The sequence below is a fragment of the Bufo bufo genome, chromosome 4, assembly GCF_905171765.1.
Source record: "Bufo bufo chromosome 4, aBufBuf1.1, whole genome shotgun sequence".
Taxonomy (NCBI): Eukaryota; Metazoa; Chordata; class Amphibia; order Anura; family Bufonidae; genus Bufo; species Bufo bufo.
This window is the reverse complement of record NC_053392.1, coordinates 108,397,580-108,423,091: the sequence shown is the minus strand read 5'-3', so window position 1 is coordinate 108,423,091 and position 25,512 is coordinate 108,397,580. Positions and strand designations below refer to the sequence as shown.

The 25,512-nt window shown below is 42.7% G+C and overlaps 1 protein-coding gene across 1 annotated transcript in view; it reads left to right on the top strand.

Moving 5' to 3' along the window:
• LOC120999028 (alpha-1,4-N-acetylglucosaminyltransferase-like) overlaps positions 1 to 19,306 on the top strand; it is a 38,880-nt gene extending 19,574 nt beyond the window's left edge. The window contains exon 4 of the mRNA XM_040429907.1: positions 18,716 to 19,306. Within this exon, the coding sequence (XP_040285841.1) occupies positions 18,716 to 19,306 (591 nt within the window). The remainder of the gene's footprint in view (positions 1 to 18,715) is intronic.
• Positions 19,307 to 25,512: the final 6,206 nt, after the last annotated feature.

The window sequence follows — 25,512 nt, the reverse complement described above, 5'->3', positions numbered from 1 at the left end:
AACCCCTTATGGACCGGGCTCATTTTCACCTTAACCACTTCAGCCCCCTAGCTTAAACACCCTTAATGACCATGCCACTTTTTACACTTCTGCACTACACTACTTTCACCGTTTATTGCTCGGTCATGCAACTTACCACCCAAATGAATTTTACCTCCTTTTCTTCTCACTAATAGAGCTTTCATTTGGTGGTATTTAATTGCTGCTGACATTTTTACTTTTTTTGTTATTAATCGAAATTTACCGTTTTTTTTGAAAAAAAATGACATTTTTCACTTTCAGTTGTAAAATTTTTCAAAAAAAACAACATCTATATATAAATTTTTCTCTAAATTTATTCTTCTACATGTCTTTGATAAAAAAAAAAAGGTTTGGGTAAAAAAAAATGGTTTGGGTAAAAGTTATAGCGTTTACAAACTATGGTACAAAAATGTGAATTTCTGCTTTTTGAAGCAGCTCTGACTTTCTGAGCACCTGTCATGTTTCCTGAGGTTCTACAATGCCCAGACAGTAGAAAACCCCCACAAATGACCCCATTTCCGAAAGTAGACACCCTAAGGTATTCACTGATGGGCATAGTAAGTTCATAGAACTTTTTATTTTTTGTCACAAGTTAGCGGAAAATGATGAATTTTATTTTTATTTTTTTCCTTACAAAGTCTCATATTCCACTTGTGACAAAAAATAAAAACTTCCATGAACTCACTATGCCCATCATGAAATACCTTGGCGTGTCTTCTTTCCAAAATGGGGTCACTTGTGGGGTAGTTATACTGCCCTGGCATTTTAGGGGCCCAAATGTGTGCGAAGTAGTTTGAAATCAAAATCTGTAAAAAATGGCCGGTGAAATCCGAAAGGTGCTCTTTGGAATGTGGGCCCCTTTGCCCACCTAGGCTGCAAAAAAGTGTCACACATCTGGTATTGCCGTGTCATTTTAAATATACCCATGCTGGGTAGAGAAATATCTCGGCAAAAGACAACTTTTCCCATTTTTTTATACAAAGTTGGCATTTGACCAAGATATTTATCTCACCCAGCATGGGTATATGTAAAATGACACCCCAAAACACATTGCCCAACTTCTCCTGAGTACAGCGATACCACATGTGTGACACTTATTTGCAGCCTAAATGCGCAAAGGGGCCCAAATTCCTTTTAGGAGGGCATTTTTAGACATTTGGATCCCAGACTTATTCTCACGCTTTAGGGCCCCTAAAATGCCAGGGCAGTATAAATACACCACATGTGACCCCATTTTGGAAAGAAGACACCCCAAGGTATTCAATGAGGGGCATGGCGAGTTCATATAAAAAAAAAAATTTAGCACAAGTTAGCGGAATTTGATTTATTTATTTTTTTCTCACAAAGTCTCCCTTTCCGCTAACTTGGGACAAAAATTTCAATCTTTCATGGACTCAATATGCCCCTCATGGAATACCTTGGGGTGTCTTCTTTCCTAAATGGGGTCACATGTGGGGTATTTATACTGCCCTGGCATTTTAGGGGCCCTAAAGCGTGAGAAGAAGTCTGGAATATAAATGTCAAAAAAAATTTACGCATTTGGATTCCGTAAGGGGTATGGTGAGTTCATGTGAGATTTTATTTTTTTGACACGTTAGTGGAATATGAGACTTTGTAAGAAAAAAATAAATAAATAAATAAAATAAAATAAATCAATTTCCGCTAACTTGTGCCAAAAAAATGTCTGAATGGAGCCTTACAGGTGGGTGATCAATGACAGGGGGATGATCAATGACAGGGGGGTGATCAGAGAGTCTATATGGGGTGATCACCCCCCTGTCATTGATCACCCCCCTGTAAGGCTCCATTCAGACGTCCGTATATGTTTTGCAGATCCGATCCATGTATCCGTTGATCCGTAAAACACATATGGACCTCTGAATGGAGCCTTACAGGGGGGTGATCAATGACAGGGGGGTGATCAATGACAGGGGGGTGATCAGGGAGTCTATATGGGGTGATCACCCCCCTGTCATTGATCACCCCCCTGTAAGGCTCCATTCAGACGTCCGTATGTGTTTTGCGGATCCGATCCATGTATCCGTGGATCCGTAAAAAACATGCGGACGTCTGAATGGAGCCTTACAGGGGGGTGATCAATGACAGGGGGGTGATCAATGACAGGGGGGTGATCAGGGAGTCTATATGGGGTGATCAGGGGTTCATAAGGGGTTAATAAGTGACGGGGGGGTGGGTAGTGTAGTGTGGTGCTTGGTGCTACTTATTACAGAGCTGCCTGTGTCCTCTGGTGGTCGATCCAAGCAAAAGGGACCACCAGAGGACCAGGTAGCAGGTATATTAGACGCTGTTATCAAAACAGCGTCTAATATACCTGTTAGGGGTTAAAAAAAATCGCATCTACAGCCTGCCAGCGAACGATCACAGCTGGCAGGCTGCAGATCCACTCGCTTACCTTCCGATCAAGGAGAACGCACGTGCCTGTGTGCGCGCGTTCACAGGAAATCTCGCGTCTCGCGAGATGACGCACGGACGCGTCCAGGAGGAATGAATCGACCGCCTCCAGGACGCATCCGTGCGTTAGGCGGTCCTGAGGCAGTTAAGGACCAGGCCATTTTTTGCAAATCTGACCAGTGTCCATTTACGTGTGAATAACTTTAAAACGCTTTTGCTTATCAAGGCCATTCTTCATCACATATTGTACTTTATGACACTGGTAAAATGGAGTAAAAAAAAAAATTATTTTTATTTATTAAAAAATACCAAATTTACCAAAAAGTTTTTGAAATTTGCAAATTTTTAAGTTTCAATTTCTCTACTTCTTTAATACATAGTAATACCAAAAATAGTTATTACTTTACATTCACCATATGTCTACTTCATGTTTGGATCATTTTGGGAATGCCGTTTTATTTTTTGGGGCTGTTTACAAGGCTTAGAAGTTTAGAAGCAAATCTTGAAATTTTTCAGAAATTTTCAAAAACCTACTTTTTAAGGACCAGTTCAGGTCTGAAGTCACTTTGTGAGGCTCCCATTCTAGAAACTACACCCCTCAAGGTATTAAAAACAGATTTTACAAATGTCATTAACCCTTTAGGTGTTCCACAAGAGTTAATGGCAAATGGAGATGAAATTTAAGAATTTAAATTTTTGGGAAAATTTTCCATTTTAATCAATTTTTTCCAGTAACAAAGCAAGGGTTAACAGCCAAACAAAACTCAATATTTATTGCCCTGATTCTGTAGTTTGCAGAAATACCCCATATGTGGTCGTAAACTACTGTACGGGCACACGGTAGGGCGTAGAGGGAAAGGAGCGCCGTGTGGTTTCTGGAAGGCAGAAGAAGTATAGTGGGACTTGTCTCGTCAAACTCAAAGTGACAGGTGCCACGCCCCTTTTTCACACCATAACCCTTCCCAGAAACCCCCTAACCCCACCCAGATTCGCCCATTTCTCTCCCCTTACCATCCAAAACCATGCCTAAATGCCTCCTACTTTGATATGATTTTAATATAATTTTATGACTGAATATACATTTTATATCAAATGATAAGCTTTTCATATCACTTTATAAGTCCTTATCAAATGATAAGCTTTTATTAACACTTTATATCCCATTTATAACATTTTGATACGGTTTTATACCACTTTTATGTCATTTTGTGATTTGATATCACTTTGATATCATTTTGATATGACTTTTATAGATTGGCATACCCGGGTATGTCCAAAAGACGTATACTACACGGCAGGGCGTCTTTTAATTATAATAGCAATGATAAAAAATAAAGGATGACAAAATTTAAATCATTTTAAAAAGTTTTATTAATTTAATTATTATGCTACACCATGCAAATTAAAAGCGCTCTTATAACTGCAGCCTTTCATATACAGCTTAAAGTGTATGTATGTCTATGAAAAGTAAGTTTAATTTAACTCCATTGTGTGTGTGGTTCTTATTCATGAGTGTAATTTAATTCCCACACACTGAACAACTGAGTCAACACACTGAATTTGAATTAAAAATGAGTACATCCTGTCAACTATACAACCATTTCCTTAATTAAGGACACCTCAATACATTTTCCCACAGGTCCACAAGCGTACATTAGATTGAAACTTGAAGTGGGTTATGATCATAGCACAGAACGACAGCTGTTATCTGAAACTCACGGTCCATACATCCTAACATCAAACTTTTCATTTCCTACAAAATTCCCCACACATGAGTTTCAGGTCGCAGCTGTGGTAACCTGAGATGTGTTAATTTTCTCAGGATCTGTCTATAGCAGAGTTAACACAAAACTATTGGTAACACTGCGCAGTATCTATCCATATTTTTATAGCATCTCTTTTCAGGAAACAAAATGATTGTGATTGGCTGTATGACCACCAACACCTATTGCATATGCTAATGGTAAGAAAAATTGATTAATATAAATTTTATATCAAATGATAAGCTTTACATATCACTTTATAAGTCCTTATCAAATGATAAGCTTTTATTAACACTTTATATCCCATTTCTAACATTTTGATACGGTTTTATACCACTTTGAAATCATTTTGATATGACTTTTATATATTGGCATGCCCGGGTATGTCCAAAAGACGTATACTACACGGCCGGCCGTCTTTTCATTATAATAGCACTGATAAAAAATCAAGGATGACAAAATTTAAATCATTTTAAAAAGTTTTATTAATTTTTCCTTACTTACAACACGTCAACTTACATTTTTAACAACCACTTTGGGACCGACAAGTTTGTGTGTAATTACAACAGCGTATACATAATTGTTTCATGCACTTCGCTACAAAGGAGCGCACAACACGATAATTTTTTCTAAAATCACTCGAAACATTTTTAATACATTTTCAAAAGGTATTCCTTTAGCTATACAATGTAAGATACAGATGCAGTAATGGCCGCAGACCGAACTAGCGACGTCTTGGATTTGTCTGTTTTGATACCTTATATTATAGTCTTAGAATTTTTGTATAAAAATTTTATAAATTCAGCAGGAAATAGCTCAATAGATGGCGATAATCCATAACTATCAAAAAATATAGATACATCGTCAGGCTGTAATATAATTAAAATCCAGTGTCGTCCCCGCTTATACGAATTGTTCGTATTTACAATGTAGGCTGCCGGGCGGTCGATGATTTTATTTTTAGGTAATAAATTGCACGGAAATACACCTTTAAATATGCGACGGGCATGAAAGTTGGTTTTAATAACACAGGTAATTTCATAATTATAAATTTTTATTGAAAATCATATAAAACTTCCCTTCTATTATTTATTTCAATAATGTTTTCATAAACTGAATACACAATCATGTTAATAGTGTTTACAACCGTCTCAGCAAATCTAATTTCAGCTCTGAGATTTCCGCTTTTTACTATCAAGAAATGACCGCCGGGTTCTTGATCCGGTGATAAATCAAAAGCGAACAATGTGTAGCCGTTCAAAAATTCGGACCGGTCCGCGTTGTCTGCGTTGTCAGCCTTATGCTTTCCCGAATTATGCACGAGCAACATATATTCTCGAACTGCTGATTCGTCTTGGAAATTAGGTTGAAACGGTTTTGCGGGTATCTGTTGCCCCGTCCAAATATAAGGCCGCATAATTTGCATTATAGTGGTTGAAGCACAAAGGATTTCTTTGGTAATGACCTGAAAATGACTCGTTGTCCACAAATGTTAGTGTTACTGTTCTCGGTATGTTCCCCAGAAAAAGATTCTCGTGGTTAGATATGCAAACAAATTTTCGTACTTCTCTGAATAAGGGCTCTACGCCGCCATAAGAGCCGACAGCTTTCGGCGTGTAGCAATGTTTTTAAGCAGCGTCTATTAAACAATGTGACCCAACTGTTTACGCAATTTTAACTAATCAAGATAGTGGATTTATTGTCAAAGAAAAAAGCGGACTACATTTTATTTAAAAACGGTTTATGTAAAACTAATAAAAACATTACAAGACGTTGCATACAAACACATTTTATATACATTCAAAGTTAAAAAAATTATGTAAAACAAAAACATTATAATGCGTTACATACAAATACATTTTATATACATTTAAAAGTGTAGCATCTTCAAAAGCTTCTAAAAAGAAACGTGTTTTACCGGGGTACATTTGCCGCGCCAATGTAATAATCTGTAATTTATCACAAGGGTTCTTAAAAAGGACCATGTATTTAGTGTTTAAATTTATGGTTTGGCTTTTCTTTCGGAGCAGTATACATCGAATGTGCAACTATGGATAAGTTACATTGATGATGTGCTGATATTTTGGAAAGGGACACAAGAACATTTTATGGCATTTGTGGCAGCATTAAATGTGAATCAGATGGGGCTATTCTTTACATCTGAGGTACAAGAGCAACAGATTGCGTTCTTGGATTTGATGATCACCATTGGTACTGACAGAAAAATTACCACTAACCTATTTAGGAAGAAAACCTCGACCAATAATCTCCTACACTGGGAAAGTGGTCATCCACTGGCCCTAAAAAGAGGTATCCCGAAGGGACAGTACCTTAGGGCCAGGAGGAATTGCTCAGAACTAGGTGATTTCAGAGCAGCTGCATCTGACCTTAGAGGCCGATTCACTAATCGGGGGTACCCACAATACACTCTGAAACAAGCGTTCCATCACTCTATGAGTACAGTTCGCACCCAGCTCTTGGTTCCAAAACCAAGGAGCATTGAGGACCCTACGCCTAGAATTGTCGCAACCTTTGATAAGGCTCATAAAAATGTTCGTGACGTTTTACAAAATCATTGGTCCATTTTGCAATCTGACCCAGATATTGGGAAGTTAATTCCGGATTACCCCTCAATTACGTACCGAAGTAGCTCTAATTTACGTGACCATTTGGTACACAGTTTATACACACAACCTAAGTCTGAAACCTGGCTGAAAAATACCTTAAAGGGCACCTTCCCCTGTGGCTCATGTATTATTTGCAGGAACATCCTGAGAGGTAGATTTTTTACTAGCCATACAACAGGGAAAAGGTATAATATACGTTCATTCATCAGATGTATTTCTGTAGGTATTGTGTACTTAATCAGTTGCCAATGCGGGTCACAATACGTCGGTAAAACAAGGCGTGAATTGAGACGCAGGTTTGGCGAACATATGTCTGACATCCGAAACAAGCGGGACACATCAGTGGCACGTCATGTATGTGAAATGCATGACGGTGACCCTGATGTGTTGAAAGTACAGGGGATTGAACAAGTGAAGATATCAATCAGTGGAGGTGATATCGATATACCCTTATTACGAAAAGAAGCAATGTGGACATATAAGTTGCAGACAGTTCAACCACAAGGGTTAAATGAGGCCATATCATTTGCTAGTTTCATTTAATGTATCAGCCCCACTATTAGTAGGAGGATGTGTTTTATCTCATATAATGAGCTGCACGTCTATCTCCTATATCCTGCTTCATAACACTATGCATTTATAATATTATTTTTTACTATTTCTGTTGATGTGTACATGCTGATAGATACTTATGTACACTGGTCATACACCTTATATGCTGCAGCTGTGACCTACAGTGACATTATAAGAGTCTTCATTGTATTAGGTTGCCCTCCCCGCTGGTGATACATGACCCAGATGGAGATCGGTACCTACTGCTTCGGTTAATGAATATTCTGATGGATCCCGTCCAGCGGATACGTTCCGCATCAAGTGACAATATATGGCCGTGATTTTCATTCCCCCTTCAACCGCGCTATGCGCTATATTTTCCAGGAAGGGTAAGAATCATGACGGCATCGGCTGGTCAGAGGGAGGAGCCATTGAGCCCGCCCCCGACTTCTGATTAGAGATGTTACCGGCACACCCCGCCTGATAGGCAGGGCTTCGGCCATATGAACTTGGCGTTCTATCGGCCACGTGCGGCCATTACAGCGCCAAAGCCATAGCACTCTACAGTGCGGCTTGTTGTCTTGACATAAGCATAGAAAATAAGCTCCTGAAGATACGTGACAACCACAAGTCACGTGGAAACGCGTAGAGCTGCTGCTAATTACTAGGACACGGCTCTTTAGGCAGGGCTGCACTAGATGCAATATTCTACCCAATAGCCTTGGAGTGTGTATGTGATAAATGGATGGAGCCAAAATATACTGGCTACAGATGTGTGGATGGAGCCAAAACATACTGGCTATGAGTGACTGTATATAACCAAAAGATACTGGCTGCGGATATATGGTTGTGACCTATATACTGGCCGCAGGCTATACAAATAGATTGGTCTGAACTCTGTACTATACAAGGATACAATCTAGTCCACAGAGACTCCACTCTGGTATAGGCAGTGAGACCTACTGTAATTAGCATTATACGACCTGTGAACTAGGTGGCACAACCACATCTGCATAAATACCCACAGGATCACTTGTAATATACACACGTGTGTCCATTTCACACTGGTTACCGTGCCCTCAACTCTGACTTGCTTATCCATAGCAATCACTAGCTAGCAAGTCGAGTTCTCTAGCCCAGTCTCTTAACTGTACAGAGGAGTTATTTGCTACCCCTCTCTGTATAGGTTGGAGACTGGTTGCCTGATGGTCACAGACTGTGACATATAGGCCTTTTGCCCCCTTTTAAACAGACTTTTAATAAAGGTTTTGTTTTTTAATTTTAACGTTCATCAGGCTGTGATAGTATTAGTATTTAGGAACGTCTACCCACTTATCTCTTTACAGTGTGAATTAAATTTGGCTTTTCTTACCCTGACAAAAAAATTTTTTGAACGAGATACATAATGCTCAAGTTTCTGTGGTGTACGTATTTGGTGAAAGCGTTTTGCATTTCAAGATTTTCACAATCCTCCTCCATTAAATCATCAATGACTGCCAAATTTACATTGTCCGGCAGGAATAGATCAGCGTCTGTAAAATTTTGCGGCATTCCCTCGATAAACCTGATATATGTAAACAAACAGGTTAGTTCATCGTACAATTTGTACCAACAAGCGTAAAACCAAATGACGTTATCAGGTTTGTGCGACATTAACGTATCCGTTTGTATTAACAAACGTTTAACAAAAAAAACTCTTTCCGGAATTTGAGGGGCCTGCTAAAATACATGAAAAAGGGTGTTGAAATTGAGCCGCCTTGGTTTATAATGTCAATTTAAAATTTTTCGTTGATCAGCTCCTGTATAACAAAATAAGCGTCGTAACAAACGGCATTCTGTGCTATGAACGTGTAGCCGGAAAACTTTCCGGCGATAAAAAAGCATACAAAATCGCACGTACAGGATTTACCGCTAAATTACCAGGAATCAGGGCCGTATAATGTAGTCGCGTGAATGTAATTGGGTATATGTATGCCTGTTTCTTGCATGCACTCAAAGTCGTAAAAGATGTACTTGTCAGTCGCTTGTTTGGGGTTGTAAGGCTGCATGTAACAGACGTGGTCATCAAATTGCCAACCAGACCGCCACAGACGCTGCATTTTAGACCGCTACACTTGTGCTCAGCGCCCTAGTCTATATATCTGTAACAAAAAACACAAAAAGTTTTTTTCTTACAAAACGCGTTATCACTAAGTGATAGGTTTCTATGCGTTTTAAAGCACGTCCCTGAACGACAAAGCACCAGGCATATCGGGCATGCATTTTTGGGTAAGAAAAAAGGGTAAGAAGGGTAAGAAAAGCCGAACCATAAATTTAAACACTAAATACATGGCCCTTTTTAAGAACCCTCGTGATTAATTACAGATTATTACGTTGATGCTGCAAATGTACCCCGGTAAAACACGTTTCTTTTTAGAAGCTTTTAAAGATGCTACACTTTTAAATGTATATAAAATGTATTTGTATGTAACGCATTATAATGTTTTTATTTGTTTTACATAATTTTTTTTACTTTGAATGTATATAAAATATGTTTATATGCAATGTCTTGTAATGTTTTTATTAGTTTTACATAAACAGTTTTTAAATAAAATGTAGTCCGCTTTTTTCTTTTTACAATAAATCCCCTATCTTGATTAGTTAAAATTGCGTAAACAGTTGGGTCGCATTGTTTGATAGATGCTGCTTAAAAACATTGCTAAAATGACTGGTATTGCCGAGATATTGAGAAAGCAGTACTACACGCCGAAAGCTGTCGGCTCTTATGGCGGCGTAGAGCCCTTATTCAGAGAAGTACGAAAATTTGTTTGCATATCTAACCACGAGAATCTTTTTCTGGGGAACATACCGAGAACAGTAACACTAACATTTGTGGACAACGAGTCATTTTCAGGTCATTACCAAAGAAATCCTTTGTGCTTCAACCACTATAATGTGAATTATGCTGCCTTATATTTGGACGGGGCAACAGATACCCGCAAAACCGTTTCAACCTAATTTCCAAGACGAATCAGCGGTTCGAGAATACACTCACCTAAAGAATTATTAGGAACACCATACTAATACGGTGTTGGACCCCCTTTTTCCTTCAGAACTGCCTTAATTCTACATGGCATTGATTCAACAAGGTGCTGATAGCATTCTTTAGAAATGTTGGCCCATATTGATAGGATAGCATCTTGCAGTTGATGGAGATTTGAGGGATGCACATCCAGGGCACGAAGCTCTCGTTCCACCACATCCCAAAGATGCTCTATTGGGTTGAGATCTGGTGACTGTGGGGGCCATTTTAGTACAGTGAACTCATTGTCATGTTCAAGAAACCAATTTGAAATGATTCGAGCTTTGTGACATGGTGCATTATCCTGCTGGAAGTAGCCATCAGAGGATGGATACATGTTCTCATTCTGTTTACGCCAAATTCGGACTCTACCATTTGAATGTCTCAACAGAAATCGAGACTCATCAGACCAGGCAACAATTTTCCAGTCTTCAACAGTCCAATTTTGGTGAGCTTGTGCAAATTGTAGCCTCTCTTTCCTATTTGTAGTGGAGATGAGTGGTACCCGATGGGGTCTTCTGCTGTTGTAGCCCATCCGCCTCAAAATTGTGTGTGTTGTGGCTTCACAAATGCTTTGCTGCATACCTTGGTTGTAACGAGTGGTTATTTCAGTCAACGTTGCTCTTCTATCAGCTTGAATCAGTCGGCCCATTCTCCTCTGACCTCTAGCATCCACAAGGCATTTTTGCCCACAGGACTGCCGCATACTGGATGTTTTTCCCTTTTCACACCATTCTTTGTAAACCTTAGAAATGGTTGTGCGTGAAAATCCCAGTAACTGAGCAGATTGTGAAATACTCAGACCGGCCCGTCTGGCACCAACAACCATGCCACGCTCAAAATTGCTTAAATCACCTTTCTTTCCCATTCTGACATTCAGTTTGGATTTCAGGAGATTGCCTTGACCAGGACCACACCCCAAAATGCATTGAAGCAACTGCCAAGTGATTGGTTGACTAGATAATTGCATTAATGAGAAATAGAACAGGTGTTCCTAATAATTCTTTAGGTGAGTGTATATGTCGCTCGTGCATATTTCGGAAAAGCATAAGGCTGACAACGCTTTATCCGTGGACCGGTCTTGCTAGTAAAAAGCGGAAATCTCAGAGCTGAAATTAGATTTGCTGAGCCGGTTGTAAACACTATTAACATGATTGTGTATTCAATTCATGAAAACATTATTGAAATAAATAATAGAAGGGAAGTTTTATATGATTTTCAATAAAAATGAATAATTATGAAATTACCTGTGTTATTAAAACCGACTTTCACGCCTGTCGCATATTTAAAGGTGTATTTCCATGCGATTTATTATACAAACTAAGAAGACAGGTTGGCATTAGCAGGAGGTGCTCAAACCCACATGCAGTTGTGCATATATATAGGGGAGCAAATCCTGCACTTGTGGCCCGTTGCTAATGGCAATCCCCAGCAAAATGCATACAATGGAGAATGCCCGCGGCGAACCACAAGTACCACAATAGACATCCTACACAAGGTAACAAGTGCGGATGTCATAATTAATATAACAATATAACAATTATTTACATGCGATTTATTGCCTTAAAATAAAATCATCGACCGCCCTGCGGCCTACATTGTAAATACGGACAATTCGTATAAGCGGGGACGACACTGGATTTTAATTATATTACAACCTGACGATGTATCTATATTTTTTGAAAGTTATGGATTATCGCCATCGAGCGAGCTATTTCCTGCTGAATTTATAAAATTTTTATACAAAAATTCTAAGACTATAAGGTATCAAAACAGACAAATTCAGGACGTCGCTAGTTCGGTCTGCGGCCATTACTGCATCTATATCTTACATTGTATAGCTAAAGGAATACCTTTTGAAGGTGTATTAAAAATGTTTACGAGTGATTTTAGAAAAAATTATCGTGTTGTGCGCTCCTTTGTAGCAAAGCACATGAAACAATTATTTATTTGCTGTTGTAATTACACACAAACTTGTCGGTCCCTAAGTGGTTGTTAAAAATGTAAGTTGACGTGTTGTAAATAAAGAAAAATTAATAAAACTTTTTAAAATGATTTCAATTTTGTCATCCTTGATTTTTTATTGTTGCTATTATAATTAAAAGACGCCCGGTCGTGTAGTATACGTCTTTTGGACATACCCGGGCATGCCAATATATAAAAGTCATATCAAATCACAAAATGACATAAAAGTGGTATAAAACCGTATCAAAATGTTATAAATGGGATATAAAGTGTTAATAAAAGCTTAGCATTTGATAAGGACTTATAAAGTGATATAAATAGCTTATCATTTGATATTAAAATTATATTAAGCCATATAAAATGATATGAAAATCCTATCAAAGTGGGAGGTATTTAGGTGTGGTTTGGGACGGCGAGGGGAGAGAAATGGACGGATCTGGGTGGGGTTAGGGCATTTCTGGGAGGGGTTATGGTGTGAAAAACGGGCGGGCAACTGTCACTTTGAGTTTGACGAGACATGTCTAACTATACTACTGGCAAATTTTGCTGGACTGGTTTATTTACACCATGTCCCATTTGAAGCCCCCCTGATGCACCCCTAGAGTAGAAACTCCATGAAAGTGACCCCATTTTGGAAACTACGCGAAAGTTGGCAGTTTTGTTGGGACTATTTTTAGGGAACATATGATTTTTGGTTGCTCTATATTACATTTTTGTGAGGCAAGGTTACCAAAACTAGAAATTCTGAAATTTCATCTCCATTTGCCATAAACTGTTGAGGAACACCTAAAGGGTTAAAAAAGATTGTAAAATTAGTTTTGAATACCTTGAGGGGTGTAGTTTCTTAGATGGGGTCACTTTTATGGAGTTTCTACTCTAGGGGTGCATCAGGGGTTCTTCAAATGGGACATGGTGCCCCAAAAAAAAGGCCATCAAAATCTGCCTTCCAGAAACCATATGGCTTTCCTTTCATTCTGCGCCCCGCCGTTTGGTCATACATCAGTTAACGACCACATATAGGGTGTTTCTGTAAACTGCAGAATCAGGGTAATAAATATTACGTTTTGTTTGGATGTTAAAACTGATTAAAACTGAAAATTTGCCAAAAAATAGCAGTTTTGGCACCGTTTTTATTTTATTTTTTGACCGTGTTCATCTGAGGGGTTAGATCATGAGGTATTTTTATAGAGCAGATTCTTACGGATGCGGCGATAACTAATATGTCTACTTTTTTTTCATTTATTTAGGTTTTACATTATATTATCCTTTTTAAAAAAAAAAAACATTTTAGTATCTCCATAGTCTGAGTCAGGTTTTTTTTAAAATTTTTAGCCGATTATCTTAGGTTGGGGCTCATTTTTTGCGGGATGAGAGGACAGTTTTATTGGCACTATTTTTGGGGGCATATGACTTTTTGATCGCTTGCTATTACATTTTTTGTGATGTAAGGTGACAAAAAAATACCTTTTTTGAAGCATTTTTATTTTATTTTTTGACCGTGTTCATCTGAGGGGTTAGGTCATGAGGTATTTTTATAGAGCAGATTCTTACGGACGCGGCGATACCTAATATGTCTACTTTTTTTATTTATTCTCAAGTCTGAGAACCATAGTTTTTTTTTCGATTGTCGGTGGCTAAATGGAATAAAAATTGGGGAAGGGGATTATAAATTTAGTACGCCATGGAAGTGTGGTACTCCCTGAAGCAACAAATAATGCAGAGGCCTGGATGATTGGGGCATGTGTCACACTGAGTCGTGGTGTCCTTCCGTATCCCCCTCCTGTGACACACTCTGCACCTTTTTTGTGTATGTCTCTTCTTTCCAGTATGGGGGACCACACCTGGAAAGTGTTGGCCAGGGTCGATCCGGGCACCTCCAGTTCCCGAGGTACTCCGGCATGCACTTTGCCGGTCAGAAAAGATCAGGGCCTTGAGGACTGCCTCATAGAACTGGAGGAATTTCCCTGTGTTGCCAGCGCTCCGGGACAGCACATAAGAGTTGTACAAGTCAACCTGTACCAAGTAGACCGCAACTTTTTTGTACCATGCCCGGGTTTTGCGCATGGCGTTATATGGCTTGAAGACTTGATCAGAGAGATCAACTCCTCTCATATACCGATTGTAGTCGACAATACAATTGGGCTTGAGGACCGTTGCCGGGGTACCTCGCACAGGGACAAGGGTGATGCCATAACCGTGAATTGTGGACAGTACAAGGACATCCCTCTTGTCCTTATATCTGACCAGCAAGAGGTTTCCACTGGTAAGGGCACGGGTCTCACCCCTGGGGATAGGTACCTAGAGGGGGTGGGTAGGGAGGCCGCATTGATTTTTCCACACGGTCCCACAAGCGGAAGTGGATCTGGCGGCAAGGGACTGGAACAAGGGGATACTAGTATAAAAGTTATCCACGTACAGGTGGTAACCCTTATCTAGCAGTGGGTGCATAAGGTCCCACACAAGTTTCCCGCTAACACCCAGAGTGGGGGGCATTTTGGGGGTTCAATACGGGAATCTCGCCCCTCGTACACACAAAACTTGTAAGTGTACCCTGAGGTACTCTTACAAAGTTTGTACAGATTCACACCATACCTCGCCCGCTTAGAGGGAACAAGCTGGTGGAAAATGAGTCTCCCCTTGAAAGCAATGAGAGACTCATCAACCGCGACCTCCCTTCTAGGTACATAGGCCTCCAAAAATTTGGCCCCAAAGTGATCGATGACCGGCCTGATTTTGTACAGGCGCTCATAGGCAGGATCACCTTGGGGGAGACATGCTGCATTATCTGCATAATGCAGGCATTTCCGAATGGCCTCAAAACGGGAACGTGTCATGGCCGTACTGAAAAGTGGGGTCTGGTAGAGGACGTCCCCACTCCAGTAATGCCTGACACTGGGTTTTTTGACTAGGCCCATGTGCAGCATGAGGCCCCAAAACGTCATTATCTCGGCTGCACTGACCGGAGTCCAGCCACCGACCCTAGCCAAAAAGGAGCCCGGGTGTTGAGCAATGAACTGTTGGGCGTACAAGTTCGTTTGCTCCACCATCAGATTCACAAAGTAGTCACTGAAAAAAAGACTAAAATAGTCATATTCAGTGAAGCCCACTGTGGGAATCTGGATTCCTGGTTGGCCAACAAAATCAGGAATCACAGGCTCAAAATCCTCTTGGGTACACCATGCAAGTTCACCGGTAGGGGGCTCAGGTGGACTTATCTGGTGGGCAGGAAAACTAGTACAGGCCCCAGAGCTTCTCGTACTAGTGTGGGCCACAGGGTCCCTGGCATGGCGGTCCATTTGCTCCGCCACCTTGGGGGCTCATCATGATCGCTAGATGATGAGGAAGATGTGGATGACATGAGGAAAGTGGGGTCATCCTTGTCCTCACTGGGGCTCTCGGACTTGGAGGCAAGCATGGCGTATGCCTCCTCGGCCGAGAACGTCCGGCAGTCCATAAGGGAGTTTGTGTGTGCATGCATGGAAAACTTTATTCAGTGTGCGTGTGTGTGGGGCATAGGTGTTTGCGGACTTTGCCCTAAACCTAACAGAAAAAAAACCGAAATAAAAAAAATTGAAAACCCCAAAAAAGGCAAAAAAAAAAAAAAAAGATTCAAACTCGCTGATCAGCCGTCCGAAACTGATCAGCGGTGGGGTGGGCGATGCGCTAACAGTGGCTGGACGCCAAGAGTGCCGGCCACAGTCAACATACGCACAGTGATGCAACAGTTTTTTTTCCTAAACTTTCCCTGAATATCCCTGCCTAACCTAACCTTTCCCTAACCTGTCCCTATGTACCTTTTAGTGCCAGATGGCACTGTGGACAGTCAGAATGGGGGTGGTGGGCAGAGATGGGGGTTGCTGGGCACAGATCCGACGCTGCTCCTCTCTCCACGGGCTCCGGACACAGAAAGGGAGAGGAGGCAGAGCCACAGGAAGTTTAAACCTCCCGCCCGCCCAGCAGCCAATCAGAAGCGATCCTAAGAGGTGATGTCACCATCACCGCTCAGGATCGCAGGATGGTGATTGGTGGTGTATTATCACACCACTGATCACATTCCTGTTCCGGGTTATCGGGTCATCAGAGACCCGAATAACCCGGAAACGCAGCAAACCGCAGGTCTGAATTGACCTGTGGTTTGCCGCGATCGCCGATACGGCAAACCATTGCCGTATCGGCGATCCCCCCCCCCTGCATTGTTCCAGGGTGCCTGCTGATTGATTTCAGCAGGCATCCAGTTCCGATCACCGCCAGTCACGCGGTGGTGATCGGAAACACACATGAGGTACCGGTACGTCATGTGTCCTTAAAGGGAACCTGTCATGTGGATATTTGATTATAATCTAACTAATTATATACAATCATTAACTACTAAAAAGTGCCTTAGATGTATTCACTTACTGGTGTGACAGATGGTTATCTCATAATATACACACAAAGATGCCGCATGCTAATGAGCTGATTTGACGTGATATCTACGTACTTCAGATCCATGTTTTAATTATTTTTTTAAGTTTAATAATCAAATCCCAAAGTTATTCACCTAAGTCTCACGAGACTTCAGGAATAACAAATTTGCCTAACCGGAGCCTATACATTTGAATGCTGTACGGAGACAAATCTCCGTACAGCATTCAAGCTAGGTTTTGAACTAGGCGACTTCGGATCTATGATCTGAAGCTCGCTTCGATCAACACTAGTCACTTTGCCTTCTCCCCGAAAAATTGTATAAATAAAAACTACAGTTTACCGTGCCAAAAAAACTGTCTTTGTACAAATCCATAAATATAAATAAAAAAAAAGTTAACAGGGGTCAGAATATGGCTATACAAAGAAAAATTTATGTTTTTAGTATTTTTATTATTTTAAAAGGATCAAATGGGGTATTTCCACTATATAAAGCTATCCCTTATTTCTGCTGGGACCACCACTGATAAAGGGCCGAGCTAGGCCACCCGAAATGAACGGGTAAGCGCACGGCTGCTCCATTAATTTCTATGGGAGTTCCAGATACCAGAAGACTGTACTCAGCTATCTCTGGAACTCCCTATAGTAACGAATGGAGCGCCAGGGTGCTCCATTCCTTTCAGGGGGCTCCACGGGGTATGAGGCCCCATTTTCATGATCATTGGCGTCCCTGCTGTAGGATCTCCACTGATCTAATAGTTATCCCCTATCCTGCGGATAGGGAATAACTTCATATAGCCAGAATTCCTCTTTAAACCATAAGGAAAAATGATATAAATTTGATATGACTGTAAATGCACAGATCCACAAATTTAACTTAACAAAAAGCATAAAACAAGGGCAGACTTTTTTTAAATTCCGCCCTATTTAAGCATTTGTTTCCAGCTTCACCCTACATTGTATGGTATAATAAATGGCGATATTAGAGAGCACAACTTGTCCCACAAAAGCAAGCCTTCATACAGCTACAATATGCAAAAAAAACAGTTATGGTAGTTTTGAAGGCCTGGGGTATAAAAGAAAAAAATGGAAAATGCACACTGGCAGTCCCAGACACCAGAGAGACTATGCACAAGGCACAGCTCAGCAAACAGCGTCAGAATCCCATTCAAATTTTCAAAAAAATTATATTATGGTGAATGGGACAAGAGATCAAAAGTTTCTAGATTCCAGCCCGCTAAGGGAGCTAAACGTTATTGTTCAAAAAGTAAAAAAAAGTTCTAAAAAAAAAAAAAAACATAAAAAATGTTAAAATAGTTCAGACATTATAGAAAATGTCAGAACTATTTGGTCCCACCGAATTTTTTTTATAACAGTGATCAAAAAGTTGTATGTACCCCAAAAATGATACCAATAAAAACTACAGTTCGTCCAGCAAAAAACAAGCCCTCATACAGCTCTGTGGACGGAAATATAAAAAGTTATGGCTGTCAGAAAATGGCAATGTAAAGAAAATGTATTTTTTTTTCAAAGCTTTTTATTTATTTAAAAGTAGTAAAACAAATAAAATATACACATTTGGTATCACCATAATTGAATTGGGCCACAGAACAAGGACATCATGTCATTTTTAGCGCACAGTGAACACTGTAATATCAAAACCCAAAAACCCTTGTCGGAATTGTGTTGTTTTTTCCCATTTCCCAATACAAGATATGGTAAACTAAATGGTGCCATTAAAAAATTACAACTTTTCCGGCAAAAAATAAGCCCCCATATGGCTATATGAACAGAAAATGTAAAAAGTTATGGCTATAGAAAATGCTAAAATGAAAATGGCCACATTTAAATATTTTAGAACTCTTCATGTCATAACTTTTAATACACATATATTTTTGTTGTATTTGTAGACTAATCCCAAGCAAGAAAATTACTGGATCCATACTGTCGCAGACAGCTGTAGGTTGGCACTTATCTGGAAATATGGCGGCATTTATATGGATACAGACATCATATCTATTCAACCTATCCCACAACAGAATTTTTTGGCAGCAGAGCACTCTGCGCTTTCAAGCAATGGTGTTTTTGGATTTTCTTCCCAGCATAATTTTACATGGATGTGCATGGAAGATTTTGTTCAGAATTATAACGGTAAAATATGGGGATTTCAAGGACCACATCTCTTTACCCGGGTTTTAAAAAAATGGTGTTCTTTACAAAATTTTAAAGGCATAGAAGATATCAGTTGTGGGAACATTTCTTACTTGAACCCTCAAAGATTTTACCCTATTCCATATATATCTTGGAGAAAGTATTATGAAGTGTGGAAAAAATTGCCAACTTTCAATTACTCTTATGCTCTCCACTTATGGAACTACATGAACAACGATGAGCAAAGAACTATGGTTCCTGGTAGTAATATGTTGGTGGAGCATCTCTACAAACAGCATTGTCCTTCAACATATGGAGCTATTCAAAGAAATGAAAGCCTTTACCTATAGTCACAGGGTAATGAACTTATCAAATTGAGACTGGAGATATTTCTAACCCTGTAGATGTCTTGCAGTGCATTTTGAGAAAGCATTCACTACACTAGGATGATCATTGCTAAAATTGTGTAACAATGGAACGACTCTAGGCATGAATTTTATGATGGTTAATTTGACACATTGGACATTTTCTAATCAAAATTTGCCAGAATTGTGGGAAAATTTGCACCAAAAACTGGTGTACATACTTTGTGCTATATTTATTCATTATACGGTATTTATTAATTGTTTTAGACACTTTTTTTGGGCTTGCCTAACAAGGGATGTGGCTTAGCTCAAAAGGGGTGCGGTGTGCCATAAAGGGAATGTGGCTTACGAAACGGCAATGTGGGCCAAAAGAATGGATCAAAATTTAGCCATAAAGTAAGCATGCTAATAGGTGGTATTTAATGTTACGCTACTTTACAGCAAAAAAAAGTTTCCAAATTTTCACAAATATGGTTTTGTGCAAATTTTTTTGACATTTTATCATTTTATGAAACCCTCTCCATTTTTTAAAAGAGGGTGGGAAAGTGGGTGTGATCAGCTATAATTTGTTTAACTCTTGATTTATCAAATTCACCCTAGTAGGGGTATGTCATGGAAAAGTTGGAGTAGCAATTCTAGACAGGATAGGTTTAAAGTTTTTTAAACAACATGTGACATTTGATAAATTTGGTGCAAAGTATGCTAACACTGACTCAAGCAAAACTGACTTCAAAGGGTACTCTCGTGATAAAATTCCCTGAATGTCTATTCGAAGGGGTAATGTGTCAAGATTAGAGTTGAGCGAACACCTGGATGTTCGGGTTCGAGAAGTTCGGCCGAACTTCCCGTAAATGTTTGGGTTCGGGATCCGAACCCGAACCGAACTTCGTCCCGAACCCGAACCCCATTGAAGTCAATGGGGACCCGAACTTTTGGGCACTAAAAAGGCTGTAAAACAGCCCAGGAAAGAGCTAGAGGGCTGCAAAAGGCAGCAACATGTAGGTAAATCCCCTGCAAACAAATGTGGATAGGGAAATGAATTAAAATTAAAATAAAAAAAATAAAAATGAACCAATATCAATTGGACAGAGGTCCCATAGCAGAGAATCTGGCTTCACATCAGCAGAGAATCAGTCTCTTCATGCCATAGCAAAGAATCTGGCTTCATGTCAGCAGAGAATCAGTCTCTTCATGCCATAGCAGAGAATCTGGCTTCATGTCAGCGCAGAATCAGTCTTCATGTCATAGCAGAGAATCAGGCTTCACGTCACCCACCACTGGAACAGGCCACTGTCACACATTTAGGCCCCGGCACCCAGACAGAGGAGAGCGGTCCCGTAACAGAGAATCTGGCCTTATGTCAGCGCAGAATCTGTCTTCATGTCATAGCAGAGAATCAGGCTTCACGTCACCCACCACTGGAACAGGCCACTGTCACACATTTAGGCCCAGGCACCCAGGCAGAGGAGAGAGGTCCCGTAACAGAGAATCTGGCCTTATGTCAGCGCAGAATCTGTCTTCATGTCATAGCAGAGAATCAGGCTTCACGTCACCCACCACTGGAACAGGCCACTGTCACACATTTAGGCCCCGGCACCCAGACAGAGGAGAGCGGTCCCGTAACAGAGAATCTGGCCTTATGTCAGCGCAGAATCTGTATTCATGTCATAGCAGAGAATCAGGCTTCACGTCACCCACCACTGGAACAGGCCACTGTCACACATTTAGGCCCAGGCACCCAGGCAGAGGAGAGAGGTCCCGTAACAGAGAATCTGGCCTTATGTCAGCGCAGAATCTGTATTCATGTCATAGCAGAGAATCAGGCTTCACGTCACCCACCACTGGAACAGGCCACTGTCACACATTTAGGCCCCGGCACCCAGACAGAGGAGAGCGGTCCCGTAACAGAGAATCTGGCCTTATGTCAGCGCAGAATCTGTATTCATGTCATAGCAGAGAATCAGGCTTCACGTCACCCACCACTGGAACAGGCCACTGTCACATATTTAGGCCCAGGCACCCAGGCAGAGGAGAGAGGTCCCGTAACAGAGAATCTGGCCTTATGTCAGCGCTGAATCTGTATTCATGTCATAGCAGAGAATCAGGCTTCACGTCACCCACCACTGGAACAGGCCACTGTCACACATTTAGGCCCGGCACCAAGACAGAGGAGAGCGGTCCCGTAACAGAGAATCTGGCCTTATGTCAGCGCAGAATCTGTATTCATGTCATAGCAGAGAATCAGGCTTCACGTCACCCACCACTGGAACAGGCCACTGTCACACATTTAGGCCCCGGCACCCAGACAGAGGAGAGCGGTACCGTAACAGAGAATCTGGCATTATGTCAGCGCAGAATCTGTCTTCATGTCATAGCAGAGAATCAGGCTTCACGTCACCCACCACTGGAACAGGCCACTGTCACACATTTAGGCCCCGGCACCCAGACAGAGGAGAGCGGTACCGTAACAGAGAATCTGGCATTATGTCAGCGCAGAATCTGTCTTCATGTCATAGCAGAGAATCAGGCTTCACGTCAGCCACCACTGGAACAGGCCACTGTCACACATTTAGGCCCCGGCACCCAGACAGAGGAGAGGTTCATTCAACTTTGGGTTGCCCCGCAATATAATGGTAAAATGAAATTAAAAATAGTATTGAATGAGGAAGTGCCCTGGAGTAGAATAATATATTGTTAAGGGGAGGTAGTTAATATCTAATCTGCACAAGGGATGGACAGGTCCTGTGGGATCCATGCCTGGTTCATTTTTATGAACGTCAGCTTGTCCACATTGGCTGTAGACAGGCGGCTGCGTTTTTCTGTAATGACGCCCCCTGCCGTGCTGAATACACGTTCAGACAAAACGCTGGCCGCCGGGCAGGCCAGCACCTCCAAGGCATAAAGGCTAGCTCTGGCCACGTGGACAATTTGGAGACCCAGAAGTTGAATGGGGCCGAACCATCAGTCAGTACGTGGAGGGGTGTGCACAGGTACTGTTCCACCATGTTAGTGAAATGTTGCCTCCTGCTAACACGTTCCGTATCAGGTGGTGGTGCACTTAGCTGTGGCGTGTTGACAAAACTTTTCCACATCTCTGCCATGCTAACCCTGCCCTCAGAGGAGCTGGGCGTGACACAGCTGCGTTGGCGACCTCTTGCTCCTCCTCTGCCTTCGCCTTGGGCTTCCACTGGTTCCCCTGTGACATTTGGGAATGCTCTCAGTAGCGCGTCTACCAACGTGCGCTTGTACTCGCGCATCTTCCTATCACGCTCCAGTGTAGGAAGTAAGGTGGGCACATTGTCTTTGTACCGGGTATCCAGCAGGGTGGCAACCCAGTAGTCCGCACACGTTAAAATGTGGGCAACTCTGCTGTCGTTGCGCAGGCACTGCAGCATGTAGTCGCTCATGTGTGCCAGGCTGCCCAGAGGTAAGGACAAGCTGTCCTCTGTGGGAGGCGTATCGTCATCATCCTGTGTTTCCCCCCAGCCACGCACCAGTGATGGGCCCAAGCTGCTTTGGGTGCCACCCCGCTGTGAACATGCTTCATCCTCATCCTCCTCCACCTCCTCCTCATCCTCGTCCTCCTCGTCCTCCAGTAGTGGGCCCTGTCTGGCCACATTTGTACCTGGCCTCTGGTGTTGCAAAAAACCTCCCTCTGAGTCACTTCGAAGAGACTGGCCTGAAAGTGCTAAAAATGACCCCTCTTCCTCCTCTTCCTCCTGGGCCACCTCCTCTTCCATCATCGCCCTAAGTGTTTTCTCAAGGAGACATAGAAGTGGTATTGTAACGCTGATAACGGCGTCATCGCCACTGGCCATGTTGGTGGAGTACTCGAAACAGCGCAACAGGGCACACAGGTCTCGCATGGAGGCCCAGTCATTGGTGGTGAAGTGGGTCTGATCCGCAGTGCGACTGACCCGTGCGTGCTGCAGCTGAAACTCCACTATGGCCTGCTGCTGCTCGCACAGTCTGTCCAGCATATGCAAGGTGGAGTTCCACCTGGTGGGCACGTCGCATATGAGGCGGTGAGCGGGAAGGCCAAAGTTACGCTGTAGCGCAGACAGGCGAGCAGCGGCAGGGTGTGAACGCCGGAAGCGCAAACAGACGGCCCGCATCTTATGCAGCAGCTCTGACATGTCGGGGTAGTTGCGAATGAACTTCTGCACCACCAAATTCAGCACATGCGCCAGGCAAGGGATGTGCGTCAAACCGGCTAGTCCCAGAGCTGCAACGAGATTTCGCCCATTATCGCACACCACCAGGCCGGGCTTGAGGCTCACCGGCAGCAACCACTCGTCGGTCTGTTGTTCTATACCCCGCCACAACTCCTGTGTGGTGTGGGGCCTGTCCCCCAAACATATGAGTTTCAGAATGGCCTGCTGACGTTTACCCCGTGCTGTGCTGAAGTTGGTGGTGAAGGTGTGTGGCTGACTGGATGAGCAGGTGGAAGAAGAGGAGGAGGAAGCTGAGGAGGAGGAGACAGGAGGCAAAGAATGTTGCCCTGCGATCCTTGGCGGCGGAAGGACGTGCGCCAAATAGCTCTCCGCCTGGGGCCCAGCCGCCACTACATTTACCCAGTGTGCAGTTAGGGAGATATAGCGTCCCTGGCCGTGTTTACTGGTCCACGTATCTGTGGTTAGGTGGACCTTGCCACAGATGCCGTTGCGCAGTGCACACTTGATTTTATCGGACACTTGTTTGTGCAGGGAAGGCACGGCTCTCTTGGAGAAGTAGTGGCGGCTGGGAACAACATACTGTGGGACAGCAAGTGACATGAGCTGTTTGAAGCTGTGTGTGTCCACCAGCCTAAATGACAGCATTTCATAGGCCAGTAGTTTAGAAATGCTGGCATTCAGGGCCAGGGATCGAGGGTGGCTAGGTGAGAATTTACGCTTTCTCTCAAATGTTTGTGAGATGGAGAGCTGAACGCTGTCGTGTGACATGGTTGAGATGCTTGGTGACGCAGGTGGTGGTGTTGGTGGTACATCCCATGTTTGCTGGGCGGCAGGTGCCAACGTTCCTCCAGAGGCGGAGGAAGAGGCCGAGGCGGCGGCAGCAGCAGCAGAAGAGGCCGAGGCGGCAGCAGCAGAAGAGGTAGCAGGGGGAGCCTGAGTGACTTCCTTGTTTTTAAGGTGTTTACTCCACTGCAGTTCATGCTTTGCATGCAGGTGCCTGGTCATGCAGGTTGTGCTAAGGTTCAGAACGTTAATGCCTCGCTTCAGGCTCTGATGGCACAGCGTGCAAACCACTCGGGTCTTGTCGTCAGCACATTGTTTGAAGAAGTGCCATGCAGGGAACTCCTTGAAGCTGCCTTTGGGGTGCTCGGTCCCAGATGGCGGCGGTCAGTAGCAGGCGGAGTCTCTTGGCGGCGGGTGTTCTGATTTTGCCCACTGCTCCCTCTTTTGCTACGCTGTTGGCTCGGTCTCACCACTGCCTCTTCCTCCGAACTGTGAAAGTCAGTGGCACGACCTTCATTCCATGTGGGGTCTAGGACCTCATCGTCCCCTGCATCGGCTTCCACCCAGTCTTGATCCCTGACCTCCTGTTCAGTCTGCACACTGCAGAAAGACGCAGCAGTTGGCACCTGTGTTTCGTCATCATCAGAGACGTGCTGAGGTGGTATTCCCATGTCCTCATCATCAGGAAAAATAAGTGGTTGTGCGTTAGTGCATTCTATCTCTTCCACCCCTGGGGAAGGGCTAGGTGGATGCCCTTGGGAAATCCTGGCAGCAGAGTCTTCAAACAGCATAAGAGACTGCTGCATAACTTGAGGCTCAGACAGTTTCCCTGATATGCATGGGGGTGATGTGACAGACCGATGGGCTTGGTTTTCATGCGCCATCTGTGCGCTTTCTGCAGAAGACTGGGTGGGAGATAATGTGAACGTGCTGGATCCACTGTCGGCCACCCAATTGACTAATGCCTGTACCTGCTCAGGCCTTACCATCCTTAGAACGGCATTGGACCCCACCAAATATCGCTGTAAATTCTGCTGGCTACTGGGACCTGAGGTAGTTGGTTCACTAGGACGTGTGGCTGTGGCAGAACGGCCACGTCCTCTCCCAGCACCAGAGGGTCCACTAACACCACCACGACCATGTCCACGTCCGCGTCCGCGTCCCTTATTAGATGTTTTCCTCATTGTTCCCGTTCATCACAATTTTGAGAATGGCAAATTTGGGAATGCTTTT